Source organism: Phaethon lepturus, unplaced genomic scaffold (assembly GCF_000687285.1).
Source record: "Phaethon lepturus isolate BGI_N335 unplaced genomic scaffold, ASM68728v1 scaffold41565, whole genome shotgun sequence".
NCBI lineage: Eukaryota > Metazoa > Chordata > Aves > Phaethontiformes > Phaethontidae > Phaethon > Phaethon lepturus.
In genome coordinates this window covers 10,203-26,207 of record NW_010543338.1, presented here as the reverse complement: position 1 = coordinate 26,207, position 16,005 = coordinate 10,203, and the positions used below count along the sequence as shown (strand labels likewise).

Below are 16,005 nucleotides of genomic sequence, written 5' to 3'. Positions count from 1 at the left end.
CAGGCCCACCACAGTGAACCACAGTGGTTCCCAGCAACAGGAATACGTACACTGACTTCAGAGAGAGCTGCATCTAGCCGATTTTCTAACACACCTAGGAAATACCAATCTAGGTCTAAAGAAAGGTCTTATTGTCTCTTTTTTTTCTTTTCTTTTCCCCCTCCCTGTATCTGCAGAAACCTCTTTGCACCAAGCTACACTGAGACTCATTACAGCCAGACTGGAGAACCCCAGACCACCTCTCTGCCCCAGGCGGTGAGTGCAGAGAGCGCTTTCCCTCCCACAGCGGGCACAGGGCAGGGCCCAGAGAAGCAGGTGACCACCTTTCTCCAGAGCCTTTCTTTGAGGCCACGGGTCTGCCTTAAGCTGAAGACGAGGGCAGTCTGGCTTTCTGACCTGGGTTTTCCAGCGAGAAAGCATCTTCATCCCCCAGCAATGGTAAAAACATCTTACTGTTTCGCCCGAGCTCTGATATGAGAGCCCAGGTCAGCCTCCAGCATCGCTCCCCTCTCTCTGGGTGCTGGGGAACTGTTTGTTCCTCCTGCTGCTCATCCTCTTGCTTTTAGTTTTGCCACTGGGTACTTCACGCTGGGGCCGTTCCCAGCCTTTGGGAAAATGAGTCCCTGTAAGCTGGCCTCGTTCAGTAAAAATCCCATGAACTTCTGATCTCGCGCAGGCCTTGGCTGGCTCTCTGCTGCAGTGGCACAAAGATGCGCATTGGTTGCGATGCAAAAATAAGAAATAAAAACCCCATGAGATCATCGTTACCGCCCCGGGGCGAGGGGAAGGGATGTGATGAATACGTTGGCGTTTCTGCCCCAAAGCCTCCCTGTCTCTGCCAGAGGCTGCCTTTGTCTTGCCAGGAGTCCCCCAGACGGGGACTTCCCCGCTGCCCGTGGCGTCACCCTCTCTGGGGCTGAAGGCACGTCCTTTGGGGCCTGACCCAGGGCCAGCTGCCATCGATAGGCAGCTCCCGGTACAGGCAGAAAGCTTTGGATCGGCCTTCATGCTGCAGCCGAGTTGCTACCTTGGGGATTCAAAGCTCTTAATTTTTACTGGCAAGGAGGTATGTTGCACTCGCACAGGCCACGCATGGCGGCTGAAAGGCCAAATTTCAATGCGGACTCAGAGATTTAGTTACGATAGTCAACTGCCAAATGCAGTGGAAAGAGGACAATTGCCGGCGTATTGGCAGTACCCGCATGGGACTCAGCGATGCCTAAACACGGCACACGTCCATCCTGAAACCGCCTCGCCAACCCTGCTCCCCTCTGCCTTCCAGGACCACTGCTTTTACCACGGGGTCGTGCGGGGCTGGGAGCGCTCCAGCGTGGCGCTCAGCACGTGCCGAGGGCTGCGGTAAGTGCCTGGTGGTGCTGGAGCTGCGGGAATGCTTCTGCTCAGCTCCCCGGCAGCCCGCTTGCCATATTTCTTTCTGGGCAGATAGATCTGATCTCAAATGCCACCCAGCCAAGGATCCTGGGCATAAAAGGGAGTGTGTTGGGGGAAATGTAGAAATTTGGGTATCATGAGTAACCATGGCCTCCTAGCCAGCTCCTAGACTTCTTTCTCCTTTGTGCTGGTAACGTGGACTTGTGCAATAAGTGAGTTCAACTTGGGCCCACTGGAGGAAAAGACACTTTTGGGGCTGCATCCCTTACAGAGACAGGGGCAGGACTCGCCCTGCCCCAGCCCAGTTCTCTACACTAATGAAGAAACCAGGTCCCTCTCACAAACAGCAAGTTTTTGTGTGCATTTTGAGGCAATGCCTTTAGGTCTGAACTTCCTCCTGGGTTGTCAGCCCCGCGCTCTGCTTTCTCCCTGGGTGGTGCCGGGGTTGTGTGCGTTATGCATTTAAAACCCTCACTTTGGTATTAATGGAGTCTTTGGCAGGAAAAGACAGTCTGTATCCTCAGCAGGAGTAAATGAAACCGCTCGTTGCAACCGAGGAGCTGCATTCATTTACACCAGCTCAGGGTTTGTTTCCAAAACGCCGCATGGGCTTTATTGATATTAGTGGTCATCTGCTCTGGAGCGCTGATGGGAAGCTGTGCTGGTGGGACCGGCTCCAGCCAGGAAACGGCCCGTGCCAAAGCAACCCTGAGACATCTTAAGTGAACGTAGCGCAGGCCAAAGAGCGCAGCGAGATAAACAGGACAGCGCAGCCACCTGTGGTTTGCAATAAATAACCCAAAAGCAAAAGTAGTTACAGGTGTGCCTTGCTTCTGTCGGCCTGCGTTTGCCTAGGCTCTGCCTTCCTAGCTGCAGCGGAGGCAGAGGTGCCTCCTTGGTGCGCGCACGTAGCAGCGTTCCTGTGCCCCTGAGCTGTCAGCGGTGTGCTGGCAGCTCCTCGGCATCGTTTCCTAACGGCCAGGAAGGCACGGGAGCTGAGCACACGTGGCTGCTTTCGCTCTGAGCCTTTGCAGGGCAGCACGCTGCCCATCAAGCCGCACATCTTCTGGTGAGCATCAAACACAGGAGATTTCCGGCTGACTATAACGTGCTCATTGAGAAAACCAGAACCATATGGCCATGTGCAAGTCCCAGAGACAACTGTGGGGTTTTTTTCTGTTGACAAACAAAGTTTTCACATTTTTTAGGCCAGTTTGGTTAAAGACAGTTTTCTTCAATCTGTTGAAAAGCTTCCACTGTCCCTAAAGGAAAAAGTGTACTTTAAAAAATGAATTACTCAGGTTAGTGCTGCTGCAGCACATGCTCCAATAGTCCCTTAATTGAATGTCTGAGGCCCACTGAGTAGATTTTAATATATGCAAGCTCAGGGATTCCCCGCTCTGAACTCAAAATATCCCCATCCTTCTTATTAAAGAACTGAACGGCCTGGTGAGGATAAGTGCCTTGCCAGGTCAAATGGGAACTCTGCAACAGAAGAAGGATTTGTCTCCAGTTGCTGTGATAGCTATTAACTTTCCCTCTTATTGCTTCCCGTTTCAACAGAGGACTTATCGTACTGAGCAGCAATTCCAGCTATATCCTAGAGCCAGTTCCTGACAGCCCAAACCAGCACTTGATCTACAGGTTGGATGACCTGAGGTTGCAGAGAGGAACCTGTGGCTACCAGGGCACTGGGGATGCGGCCAAAGATTGGCTCAGGGACTTCACAACTGGAATGAAACCACCCCACCAGAGGGTGAGCCGGGCTCGAACCAGGTCCACGCATGGTGCTCCAAATTTCCTACTTGTTCCAAGCCCAAGGAGCCTGCTGTTCTCCAGGAGCATAGCTCAGAAAGTGAATTGAAGAAGAATATTTAAGAGGGTTTGTAGCAAGCTGGTTGCCAAATAGTGGCTCCAGCAGGGAAATAAATGAACATCAAGGACCATTGTGTAGTGTGAGGAGTCCGGGCTGTTGCTGTTCCTGCACAGATTTGTGCATCCGACACATGAGCAAACGGGTGGGCTGAGGACAGGCACATGGGCACTTGCTGTAGCTAGAATGACTTGTGATACTTGGTTAATATAAGTCAATCAGATCTGGAGGTCCCCGTGTGTGGGGGGTGGGGTGAATGGCCAGTGAAAAACACACTAGGAAAATGGCCCGTACTTATGTTTCGCGAAGAGTTTCTTGTGGGATATTGGGGGAATAACCTGTGTTGCTGCTGCTGCTGCTGCAGGTGAGACGGGAGACTCTGCAAGCTACAAAGTATGTGGAGCTTCTGCTCGTGGCTGATTATGCAGAGGTAAGAGAAGAGATCATGTTTATACCAACTGAGCACCGGGCCAGAGCGAGCATCCCACCTGCAGCATCTCCTGGTGTGGAGATGCTGTTGAGCTGGAGCTCAGCAGGTTTCCTCTTGCAGTCCTACCCCCACCGGCAGCCAGGGAGAGCTGTGTCTTGGACACTTGTCCTAGCAGCCATGGCTCCCCTGCTGCTACCGTCAGGCACTGCTGGCTGGGGGGAGATGCGGGTTGCAATCTGGTTGAAGGACTAGGGTTGGGGGTACCAGTGGTCGGCCCTGGTTATCGATGGGAGAGACTGCCTTCAGCCGAGGGTGACGTGGGGGTTTCCAGGAACGACGTACTTATAACTCTGCAGTACACTTAATCTCTAGAGAAGATAAGCATGATTATCCTCTGCTCTGAGCTGGTAGCAGATACATAAATAGGCACTTTCAAGGCTCTAGATCGTAGAATAGGGCCGGAAGAAACCCGGTGAAGAGCAATCCCTCCCCCATCCCCAGCCTGGACAGCACGCCAGACGTACTTACTGATAGTGCAAACCGCACGCTGTTTTGCTGCTCGCCTAATCTCCAGCACAGACGGGAGTCAGGCTGGTCCTATTCATTATTTACAACTTGAAACTCCAATAGTGAAAGCCATGAGTGCTCAGGGCTATAATTTATTCTGAACAAAACTAAAGAGGCAGAACCTATTTCAGCTTTCTCTGTTAGGCAGCAGGATACTAGGAAAACTATGAGAAAACACATTATACCCAGGAACTGCCATATGTTGGTCTCCATTTCATTAGACGAGCTGGCGTAGACACCCTCGCAGTGTTGTCGTTAACTGCCCTTACTTTACCGTCTCCCTCACTAGAAGAAAAGTCCCAGGTTTTGTCATCCGTTAAACAAAAATCTAAACGTTTTTCAACTTCAATTCCTTGCATCAAACAGTTTGCTAAAATTAACTTGTTAATTGCCAGGTGGTTTAAATAGGCAAATTTGCTGGATGAGTGAGATCTGATGAGTGCTATGGCAGCCTTGACCTCAGACATGAAGTCATGTCACCGTATATTTTACCTGGCGAATTTGTCAGTTCTTTGTCAGGCCCTGGCTCTGGAGGCTCTGATAAGTTTGGGTTCCTCCACTGAGTTACTACCACCACTTGAGTAACGCCCTTGTTGTGGGATGCCAGGGATGAATTCTGAATACACATGTATAGACGGGCTTATAGTCAGATGTGCAGTGAAAGAAGGCTTTTGGGCTTCACCTGATAGTTACCTTCTTATTCCCAGAGTAATGTGACTTATTTTAACACATTTCAGGTCTTTCTAGTTGCTTTTGTTCTGACATGTACATTTTGTTCAGTTTCAGAAGCATCACTTCAACATCGAAGCAACAAGGCTTAAATTAGTGGAGGCTGCTAATTACGTAGATAAGGTGAGATCAGGTGTGCGTGGACTGACAAAAGCAAAGTCCAAATGATGAATTATAAGAATTAATTGCGACAGAGGAAGACTGCTGCCTTGGGAGAGGGAATAAAGTTTCAACAGTTCTCCCCAGTGACTTGGGGAGTGTCAAACATCTGACAAACAATTCTGTTGTTGGACACCAAGGACAGGCGGAGATTCTCCATTCCTTACCTTGGATCCAGCATGAGCATCTCTGTTTTAATACATCTCTCTATTAACTGTGTTACCTAAATACTGCTTTTTGACAAGGGACTAAGGTATTCACTTCAAATTGTAGACTTCTTGGCAAGTAGAGGTGGAAGAAACCTTCAGAGGTCACCCTTGCAGTGGTAACCACTGCTGCTGAAGTAAATGTCACAACTTTTCAGTTCTACTCCCTTCATACTCCCATTCTTCAGTTAAACTCCTTTGATTGCTCCTTTCACCCCGACCCTGTCCATGAAGACCTGTTTGTACTTGATGTGGGCAGCAGATTATCTCCTTCCTCTTTTCAGGAATTTTGACATATCTAAAGATAAACATGATCTCAGTCTGCAGTCTTTGTTTTTCTAGATGATCTCTCCGTCATTCTTTTAAGAATGAAAGTTCAGCATCTCTAGTTCAATCGAGTTCAGGTTTGTGGGTGGTACACATTTCTCTCTGCAGAGCTGCAGCGCTGAGTTGCAATGCATTTCCAGAGACAACATCTTCTCTGGACATGTGTATCTGCAGTAGCATTTGGCAGGGTTTATAGAAAAGATTTAAACAACAGTAAAATAAATTAGTGATGCTCATTTTGTCAGCTCTTTTCCTTCTTGTATCTTAGTTTTACAGATCCCTGAATATCCGGATTGCCTTGGTGGGGCTGGAGATCTGGAGTAATTGGAATAAATGTGACGTAACTGAGAACCCCTATTCCACCCTGAAGTCCTTTCTGGCCTGGAGTAGCAAGGAGCGGGTGCACAGAAGACATGATAATGCCCAACTAATCACGTAGGTTTATTTCTCCTGGAATAACCTGTTTCTGACAAGTAGTTTGGGTGGACGAGAAATCGGTATGTGGGATTATATTGTTCCAAGAATCAGTGGCAGATTTATGTAGTGGCTGCTCGGGCAGCCTTAAGCTCTGGCACCCAGAGCACCATCACCTTAGGAAAAATGGATGTCCCAGGCTATGCAGCGGTCTCAGTACACAAGCACCACAGTGCATCAGCTTTATTGTGTGTGTGTGTATCGCAGGCAGCTGCACATGATCTGTCACAGCTACACGTACAATTGCAAGACAGTCTGAACCATAAGCGAGACCTGTAAAGGGGAGCTAAGGCCTTTGCAGAAGGCATTTGTTCCTAACTCGTCCCTCTGAGACGCAGGGGACACGGTGTTGGGAGCTAGTTGATGATCTGTGACTCATCCTACTGATCTCATTAGGGCCAGCAGCTATGGCCAGCAATGCAGATGTCAGTGGAAGAAAAATCTGCAGCAACTCTTAGACCTCCTTACTTCTCCCATGGTAATTCATCCACCAGTAAATAGTAGTGAGTCAGAGGAGAAACCTGTAGGACTGAAATGCGGAGATGCAATGCCTTTTCCCTTGTCTTGTTTGTTTGTTTGTTTTCCCTGTAACATTACTGTATTTCACCTTCACCTAGTCATGTCCTGAGCACTCATGAGTCATGTCCAAGGCTCCCATTTCAGACGTGCTGGCAGGGATGGTGCAGAATTCCAGCTCGCCTGGTAGGAGCTGAGCATGACTGCACCTCAGAGGCGTTATCTAGTACTCTGTCAAGTCCCTGAATCCCAAGCTGACAAATAGCAAGCTTAAGGTAAATCAAGTATTCAAAACATTACCCAATTAGGGATCCAGAAATAGTCTTTTCTGTGCTGGCTGCAAAGCGCAGGGGGAGCACTTTTTGGCACCAGACCATTATAAAAAATAGGATTGGCTGGTTGGCCCATAAAACGAAGTAGTGGTCCAAGAAAAATAGGTCTTAAGGTTTTGTAGATCTGCTATAATGTTCTGTACTTGAAGATATTACTAAAGAAAATGTATTCACCTGACGCTGTTTATATGTATAAACCTGTGGACTGCAGGATGCATTTCTCTGCCTTGCCTTCTCAAGTGCCTTTGTGCCATTTCATGGTCTTTCTGGGTTGATTTTAGGGGTGTGCCCTTCCAAGGTACCACAGTAGGCTTGGCTCCCGTGATGGCCATGTGCTCTGATTTACAGTCAGGAGGAGTAAACATGGTAAGTAATTGCTAATACCTAATATGATGTTTCTTGCCAGCAGTGAATACATAGGATAGATGCCTCCTAAAGCCAAGGAAGAAAGTATTTCCTGTGAAGGCCTCTAGCTCACCTGCTCATAGGCAGGAATACCTTCAGTGGATGTTTTCTACATGTAGTAATGAGAAGTGCCACTCACCCCATTGACTCAGAGGTGCACAAGACAGGCACAGGCAAAATGCTGACGTGCCTCTTTGACCTTGCGCAGGATCACTCTGATAATGCCATTGGCGTTGCTGCTACTATTGCCCATGAGATGGGACACAATTTTGGCATGAATCATGATTCAGCTGGCTGCTGTACTACCCCTGCAGAAGATGGAGGCTGCATCATGGCTTCTGCAACTGGGTGAGTTCGTCTTACAGGGTCTCATGGACAAATGCAAAGGGCTTCATTACAAGAGCCTTGGTGGAGTAAGAGCTAGAAATGCAGCCTGAAGGTGGGTCTATTGCTGCCTGTTTGATCCACTGTGTTTATAGAGGAAATACTGCTGGGCAATAGCAATTTGCTGAATTATCAATGAACTTATTCTTGCCTGAGATTGGCCTTAGGTAATGTAGGGACCCGGCAGCATTTGGAAGTGGAGCTCTAAACTGGCTGGTAAAAAGGAAAATTTTCTTGTCTTCTGGCCTGAGAGACTGTCTCAGGACCCCTCTAGCCCCTTGTCTCTGAGTTTGTGCTTCTCACTGTGTCCTGCCAAATGATCCACCACTCCAAAGCAAGTTCCATGCTTATACGCACACATCCTTCTGCAAAACCCGGACTGCCTATTGCTAGCACATGCAAAGAAATGAGGGGTTACCAGAACATGTGTGACCTTGGCATGTAGATGTTTACGTGCATTTAATTTCTGTGTTGCACAGGAGATTTGTAGATAGATAGTTGATAGGGTTTCTAAAGTATCTCCTGCAAAAGATAATGTGCGTTATAATGTGGTAATGAGAGAAAAAAGGATTGCTTCAGGAAAGAACTGATTTTTATTAAAAGGCACAGCGATAGGGCCACATTTCTAAGTCAGAAGACATGAAAACAGATTGACTGCATGTTGTCTTAAGAATACTGCTTGGTTTCAGTGAGCCACAGAAAGCCTGTGTTTGAAAGGGAAGAAATAGCTGGCTTTGAGAAAAAGGGGAAGCGGGAGTGACTCTGGAAACCTACAGGGATTCCAGAGCTCATTTTGGATGAGGAACCACAACAGCTTCCATGTTTCAGTCACGTAAAAGTCTCAGCCAAAGCCATTCACTTAAAGCCACGTTCCCTGTTTCGTTAAGCCTTCCTCCTTGGGGTTTAGCAGGTTTTAACAAAATTTGGTCCATAGATATCTTCTTTTATGTGCATGATTTCCTCCAAATAAGGAAAAATATTTGTGAGAAGTGAAAACATAGTGGAATGCAAGTAGAACACCCAACATGCATGCATGCATGTATGGTTATATATAGAGTGCATATGTTCTGGCATTGTAGCAACAGAAATTAATTATTCATGTAACAGAAATTATTCACGTCCTTTGCAATGAGGCAGTAGATAGGAAGAAGAAAGTATTATTTTTATCAGTTAAATTCACAAGCAGTTATTCACAGTCTGTGTACTGGACTCTCAGGCTTGTTCAAGCAGAGTTAGGAATAAGCCACGGCATCAGTATAGAGCAGGTGAGGACTGCTGTACCTGTCAGCTATCAAAGTCGAATCTAACTCAACATACTTTGTTTCACTAAAGTTTCTTTTTCAAGGCTGTTATATTACTAGACAGCCTTGCAGTGCAATCTCATTTTATCTTCAAATGTAATCCAGATGGATCTGATTTTGAACAGTCACACAAAATCACAGTCCACTTCTGTGCAATTTCATAGACTTCAGGGAAGGACCTGTGCCCTTTGGCACTTGTCAGGATTTGCATGTGTTCATTTTTGGTTCTCTAAACCATTGCCCAGATCTGTCATGATGTTTTTCTACACTGTCCATATTCAGGCACCCATTCCCCAAGGTGTTCAACCAGTGCAATAGAAAAGAGCTGGAGAAGTATCTGCAGTCTGGTGGAGGGATGTGTCTCTCCAATATGCCGGATACCAAAAAAATGTATGGTGGGAAGAAATGTGGAAATGGCTACTTGGAAGAGGGGGAGGAGTGTGACTGTGGAGAGGTGGAGGTAACAATTGTTCAGATCCAACCATTTGGGGTTTAGTGGGGCACAGTGATTTTATTATGTACTTCACAAATACAGTTATGTGATACGTAAACAGCTTTTGTTTGTGCAGAAGATATGCATACCTTCCCTGTACGCAAATGTATACACAGTGTAAATCATGTCTAACTAAACTTGCGGTGCGTAGTACAATGCATCCCAGAACTCAGGGATGGTGTAATCCGTGGTTGAACAGAGGTGATGAAAACTTCATTTAAAGGTGAAATGAAAAAGTGATCTTAGATGTTGCAGCTTCATAAGCAAGTTCATTTTACGTACGGCTCCATTCTTGATAAGGATGGGGCTTCTTTTAGCGCTGCATCTCACTTCTCCCTGTCCGTACTTTGACTAATAGGACAAAAGGGAGCTGCAACCAGCAGCCCAGACTCACCAGGAGTAATGAGCACAACCTGTAGTGTCCAGTCAGTCCAACAGAGGATACGATTATGCAGTACTGTAAGTCAGCACGTGCTGGGTACCCTGAACGTACTGTGGAAGGAAGGCTCTTACTTTGTTCGCATCTAATTCATCACGTACCAGAACAGATTAGTGTCAGCCTCACGCTTCGATGCTCTGGCACATTCTTGTCTTGAACATCTGCCTTGTAAACTCTGCTGCATCTCACTGTCTTCCAGGAATGCAGCAACCCCTGCTGCGATGCCAGCACCTGCTCCCTGAAGCTGGGTGCCGAATGTGCCCATGGCAGCTGCTGTCATCAGTGCAAGGTGAGGTCTCTGGGTTTTCCTAAAAGCAGAGAGGGAATAACAGTGGTGGAAGCATGAGGCTGAAAAGTGGAGGGGAAGGGGAGCAAACACAGCCAAATGTGGAGTTCAGCTCCTCACCTGCAAGCAACATGGTCTGATTTTTAGGTACAACAGCTACGAGTGCAATGAAACCAGTGAGGTCCTTTCTTCTCGCTGACTCATGTAACTGACTCCTGTGATAACTTAAGATGAGTTGTGAATGCTGCTGGAATGAAGTCACGCTGCCTCTCTTAAACACTCAGGGATGGGATGAATCTGAATGAATATTTCTCTCGTTTGGCTCTAGAAGAAATCTAGGCAGAGCTCTTAGAGCAAACATTTCCGCTAGGGATTAAGCTGGATGCCATCTTTGCTCCGAACCCTCTTTTCTGTGATGCAGTTGAATTCCTTTAGCCCAGGTGCTTGCTGAAGAAACACCAGCAAAGAGGATTGTACACATGTGACGACTATCATTTTGAATCTCAGCTTTACTTAGAGAGGCTGGTTTCTAATTTTGGAACCAAAAATCTCAAGCTTTGGCAACACATTAACTCAAAACTGAACATAGGCAAACATTTCTCTTAAGCTCATTTGTGTGTTTGCACCTTGACTGCGTGCTCTTACCGAACGATCCTGAGCCTGTGGAAAATAATTTTCCAGGAATCCACCTGGACTCACTCCTTTCACAACAGACTTGGAAAATCCTCCAAAATGTAACTGTGTATGCTGTTCTGCTCTCCATGTCCATGGTGGACAGGAGAAGAATGAACTGGGTAAACTCGTAAGCAAGGGAGACATAAGTTATGCGTTAGGAAAATGTCTCCAGCAGAAAGGACAGGCAAATACTGAAACAAACTTCCCAAAGAGGGAGAGGTTTGAGAATAGATTAGACAAACATCTGCCAGAAATGATTTAGGTAAATCAAATCCTACCCTAGGGTACGGGGAGATGGACCGGTGTCCCCTTGAGATCTGGCAGCCTTGTTTTCTGTGCATGATCTCATCGCTGCCTAGGGAAGGGATCCAGTCATTAATTTGATTCTCCACAGCTCGTCCAGTTAGTGAAGTTACAGAGTCATTTGAATCACTGCTGACCTCTAAAAACCTAAGACAAGGTGGATGAAGAGATGCATGCAAGTTTTTTTCTTATCTACAGGGAGACATTGTGCAGCCATGAAACCACAGAGCAGACAAGCAGTAATTAATTTTTTTTCTCGTTGTATCTTTTTAGCTGATGTCTCCGGGAACTCTCTGCAGGGAAAGATCAGGACTCTGTGACCTCCCAGAGTACTGCACTGGCGAGTCACCGTTTTGCCCCCCCAACTCTTACCAAATCGATGGGGCTTCCTGTGATGGAGGAAAAGCCTATTGCTACAGTGGCATGTGTCTCACGTATAAAGACCAGTGCGTGCAGCTGTGGGGGCCTGGTAAGGACAGTACTTGCAGCGACATACGTTGTCCTTTGAGCCGGCAATATTACATGGCATCCTGCTATTATTATTCACCCTGTGTAAGGCAGTAGTACCTTCCACACCCGGTTATCAGTGGCAAAGTCTGAGGAGCCTTTTCTCCCGCCTCGCTCGCTTTGAGGAGGCAGCAAAATTTCCCATGCTGAAACCGTCCCAGAAAAAGAACAACTGAGTGGTTGGTGTGGGGTGAGATGGGCTGCCAGGCCCCACAGGAGTCAGCCACATGAGTCTCTTCCATGCAGGAGCAAGGCCAGCACCAGACGCCTGCTTTGAGAAAGTTAACGCCGCTGGAGACATCTACGGGAACTGTGGGAAGGACATCTATGGCAACTACAGAAAGTGTGAGATGAGGTAGAAAGCAGAGTGGCAGCCAAGAGTTGCTCATTGGAGAAGGTGTTTTTCTACATTATAAAATTATGATGGGCCAGTAGATAAAACTGATCCATGCTTTGGTTTCACTCCCTCCCTCTGCCTTCTGGGAAACCATCTGCATCCTTGTTGGACTTTGAGCCCTTATGGCTGAAGCTTTAAATTTACCTTTTTCTCTGCATTTTGCATTTTAAAACATCTAGTTGATATTTTTTCCAAGCAACAGAAGGGGATTTTCAAATCTGTAAGTTAAATGTAGCTATTTAACTGAGACAAAAACTTCTTAGTCTTATCTGTGATTTTGTTGAGGCTGGGCTACCCATGGGGACAGTGAAATGGTACCATCAATATCCATCAGACACTGTTGCTTGGGCTAGCTCTTGGGAGGTGCTTGTTCTTTTGCCATTGAACAATGACTCAACACTGCTGCTTTAATTTACAAGTAGAGCTGATGGCTGCAAAACACTCAGCAAGCCAGAAATAATCACTTTAGCCTTTCTTTTGAAATCAGAGATGCTAAATGTGGGAAGATCCAGTGCCAGAGCTCTGCTTCCAAACCCCTGCAGTCCAACGCGGTGGCCATAGACACAACTATCCACATGCAGAGGACACAGCTGAGGTGCCGAGGGACCCATGTGTACAGATCTGAGAGTGAAGAAAAGGAGATGCTGGATCCTGGCTTGGTGTTGACGGGAACAAAATGTGGGAGCCATCATGTAGGTACAGCCCTGCCTATAATGGCTTGGGGGATGATCAGGGTATCACTTTTCCATCTGGAAAGTGTTTTGTGGTTATCAATCCATTCATTTCTTATGTCTTAATGTCTTTCTAGGGGATTTTTATGTTTGTTAGAAAAATAATGTCTTAAAGGCTTCTGAGAAGCAATGGAAGAATACACACCAAAGGCCATACCTTTAAGTCTTTGCCAGATGAAGTCCAGGGCCAGTGCTAAATTTGAGATTTGCTAGCTGGTTGAGGTTGTCTTGCTTAGGGGTGAGACGCACAATGGGAAACCAAGACACCTGAGAGTTCCATGGTCCAGTTAGGCAACGGAGAGAAATGACAAATACAGACTTTGCCACATGGGCATGGCCAAGCTATCAACTTCTGAGCTCCCACTCCTCTCTGATGCGCATTAGCTGGGACCTAGGGTAGTGATTAAATGCTTGCTTGGGAACCAGGTTAACTTCATGACCTGTTGTTCTGCCCAGGGTATTACTTGTACTGCCAAGGTGTCTGCGACCCTGCAAGTCACAAAATAACACAAGGCAGTAATACGGGACATAACTCAAAGAGATAACGCTGAGTTTTTTGGATCCTTTCTCTGCAGGTTTGCTTTGACGGACGCTGCCAGAACACATCCATCATCTTTGATTCTGAAAGCTGTAGCAAGAAGTGCCATGGGCATGGAGTAGGTGTCTTCCTTTTCATCTCCATCTCAGACTGAAGCAGGATGGGCTGCCATTCATCTGTGGATGATTGTTCAGCTCAGTTCTGATACCACGCTTAGGTTTGCTCAGGACTTCTGCTTCTTAATTATTAATTTGCACATTTCTTTCATGTTTGATGGTCTGTGAGTGTCCCTTTGACGTAGGAGTTAAGGAGGTCTACAGGAGGGATATGAATTGCAGTGAATGAAAAACAAGGGGTACTCTTACAGAAAAATCTTCTGGGCCCAGTTTAGATTGAACTTAAAATCAGACTTATTGAGGGAAAAACATAGTAAAAAGTCATGTTTAGAACAGTTTATCCCAAACTTCTCTGCTGTGCCCCCAGGAGATGGAAAGAAAAGGCTGGTGAGAATTTTTTTGATACTTTTTGCTGAAGTTTCTGGTAGAAAACATCAGCATCTTTCCATTCCCATGGTCCAGTTAGGCAATGGAGAGAAATGACAAATACAGCAGTGTGCATCAGTGTGTGCCCCCCTGAGCAGCCTGGGAGGACCCATGATGTACCCGACGAGGAGAGGGACTCACCCCGCACTTTCATTCCCACTCTGCTTCATTTCTGATGATCCATGAAGCTTTAGGAAGTGATGGTCAGCTATTCGACAGAATCAAATTAAATGCTATGATTAGCACCTGGCACCCCTAATCAGAGGGATCAATTCCCCCCCTCCAGCGGCTGCCTAGACAATGAAGTAAATAGCAATGGGCCAAGCAATAAACCTAAACAATAAGAAATTCTCACTGGGTGGAAGGGAAGACTCATGTCCTTCCGTTTAGAGATGAGAACAAGAGAAAATAATTTCTAAATGCTACATTTCTCCTGAATCCAGGTTAGTGGCACTTCAGCTGAAGAACCCTTGTCTTTTGGAGAAAGGGAGAATTTCAGAGGAAATAAAAGGCACTTTCACTCCCGAAAATATTTCCAGGCACTTAACTCCCTATTTATGCCAATAAGAGTTTCCTCTGTAGTCTTTTATCCAGCAAGGGCTTAATTTTTTTTTAGCTTGCAGATTCTTTAGGAGCTGGGACTAAAGTCTCTGAGTCTTCCTGCTCCAGGTCTGCAACAACAACAAGAACTGCCACTGCAACCAGGGGTGGGCCCCCCCGTTTTGCAACAAGCAGGGGAGGGGAGGAAGCTTGGACAGTGGTCCCCCCATGCCCGAAGGTGAGTGGGACCAACTCTACTACGGTGGCACTTTAGAAGGACTTCAGTTAGCTTGGGAGCAGAGACTTTTCCATTTAACTAACTCTACTTTCTTGCCCTCAGGCCCTTCCGTGGTCGTGATAACTCTCGCGGTCCTGGCTCCCATTCTGCTTCTCATTGGAATCATGTTTTTATTCTATTATCTGAAATGCTGGAATAAATTTGACATCTGTTCTCTAAAGAAGACGCTGCAGTTCAGGTAAATTGTCAATGCTGTGCCTTATCTGCTTTACATCCACCCCCTTTCAGTGTCAGGACAGAAGAGAAATTGCAAAGTCTGTGAGGAATATAACTAAATGGGTTTGTTGGTATGGTCAGTATTCACTTCTCTCTCTCTTTTTTTTTTTTTTTTACTTAAAATATAATGGAAAATATAGCAAAGAAAAAGGAGGAAATGTATCGAGGAAATGTATCAAGGAAATAACACTTATTCTTTTCTTTCTCTCATTGTCAGTGACACCTCTGGAAATGGGCACGCAAACCCTGCCTTCAAGTTGAAAACCCCCCAGGAGCAGAGGAAGGTAGGGGCAAGGTCACCTTCCACGTCCCTGGGGAGATGCAGCTGCCCTAAGATGTGGGATGTGTTCCCCTCTCACACTGCAGTTAGGGAGTGGTTTTATCAAAGGATAGGAAAAATACACAGATATCACCCATGGCTGAAAGTCAACGGGAGCCGAATGTAGTATCTCTTCCTAGCGATTTCCCTAAAGCCAGGAGCTGGGATTTCATCAGGCCTGCGTGGCTGCTCATCTCTCCCAATACATCCTCCTCTGTCACATCCCCCTCTCAAAACTGTAGAAATTGCAAGCTCTGGGTTTATTTGTAGGCGTAACTTATAACGCTAATGCCTGAGCTACTCTGTTCTCTTGATTCCCGTGTCTGCCTCATGATCCCAAATTGTCCCAGTCTATCAAGTCAATGCCTACTAGACATATACAACACATGCCGGTGTTGCAGACAATATTTTCTACTGTGTGACTCATAGACCTCATGTAGATCCTCAAAAATGTAGCAGAGAGTAAAAAGGTGGTTTGAAGTGGAAAAACCTAACTCCGGGAATTTGTGGGTCTTCTGCACAGGTGATTGGCTTCCCTGAAATCCCATCCAAACCTCCTCCCCAGCAAGCTCCAGGGCTCCGAACAGACACACAGCAGCCATCCGCCTTCTCCACTGGCCACAACT

At 46.6% G+C, this 16,005-nt stretch overlaps 1 protein-coding gene across 1 annotated transcript in view; it reads left to right on the top strand.

Annotated features, from left to right (window-relative positions):
* Window positions 1-176: 176 nt before the first annotated feature.
* Window positions 177-16,005, top strand: part of LOC104621761 (disintegrin and metalloproteinase domain-containing protein 19-like) — a gene marked incomplete at its 5' end in the record, with an annotated part of 19,198 nt that continues 3,369 nt past the window's right edge. Inside the window, 18 exon segments of the mRNA XM_010288321.1 lie at window positions 177-255; window positions 1,283-1,359; window positions 2,956-3,148; window positions 3,630-3,695; window positions 5,043-5,114; window positions 5,952-6,118; window positions 7,287-7,371; window positions 7,619-7,758; window positions 9,378-9,555; window positions 10,227-10,316; window positions 11,565-11,760; window positions 12,045-12,153; window positions 12,683-12,887; window positions 13,502-13,582; window positions 14,676-14,784; window positions 14,887-15,022; window positions 15,278-15,344; window positions 15,903-16,005. The exon segment at window positions 15,903-16,005 is cut by the window's right edge and continues 92 nt beyond it. Of these exon segments, the coding sequence (XP_010286623.1) occupies window positions 177-255; window positions 1,283-1,359; window positions 2,956-3,148; window positions 3,630-3,695; window positions 5,043-5,114; window positions 5,952-6,118; window positions 7,287-7,371; window positions 7,619-7,758; window positions 9,378-9,555; window positions 10,227-10,316; window positions 11,565-11,760; window positions 12,045-12,153; window positions 12,683-12,887; window positions 13,502-13,582; window positions 14,676-14,784; window positions 14,887-15,022; window positions 15,278-15,344; window positions 15,903-16,005 (2,153 nt within the window).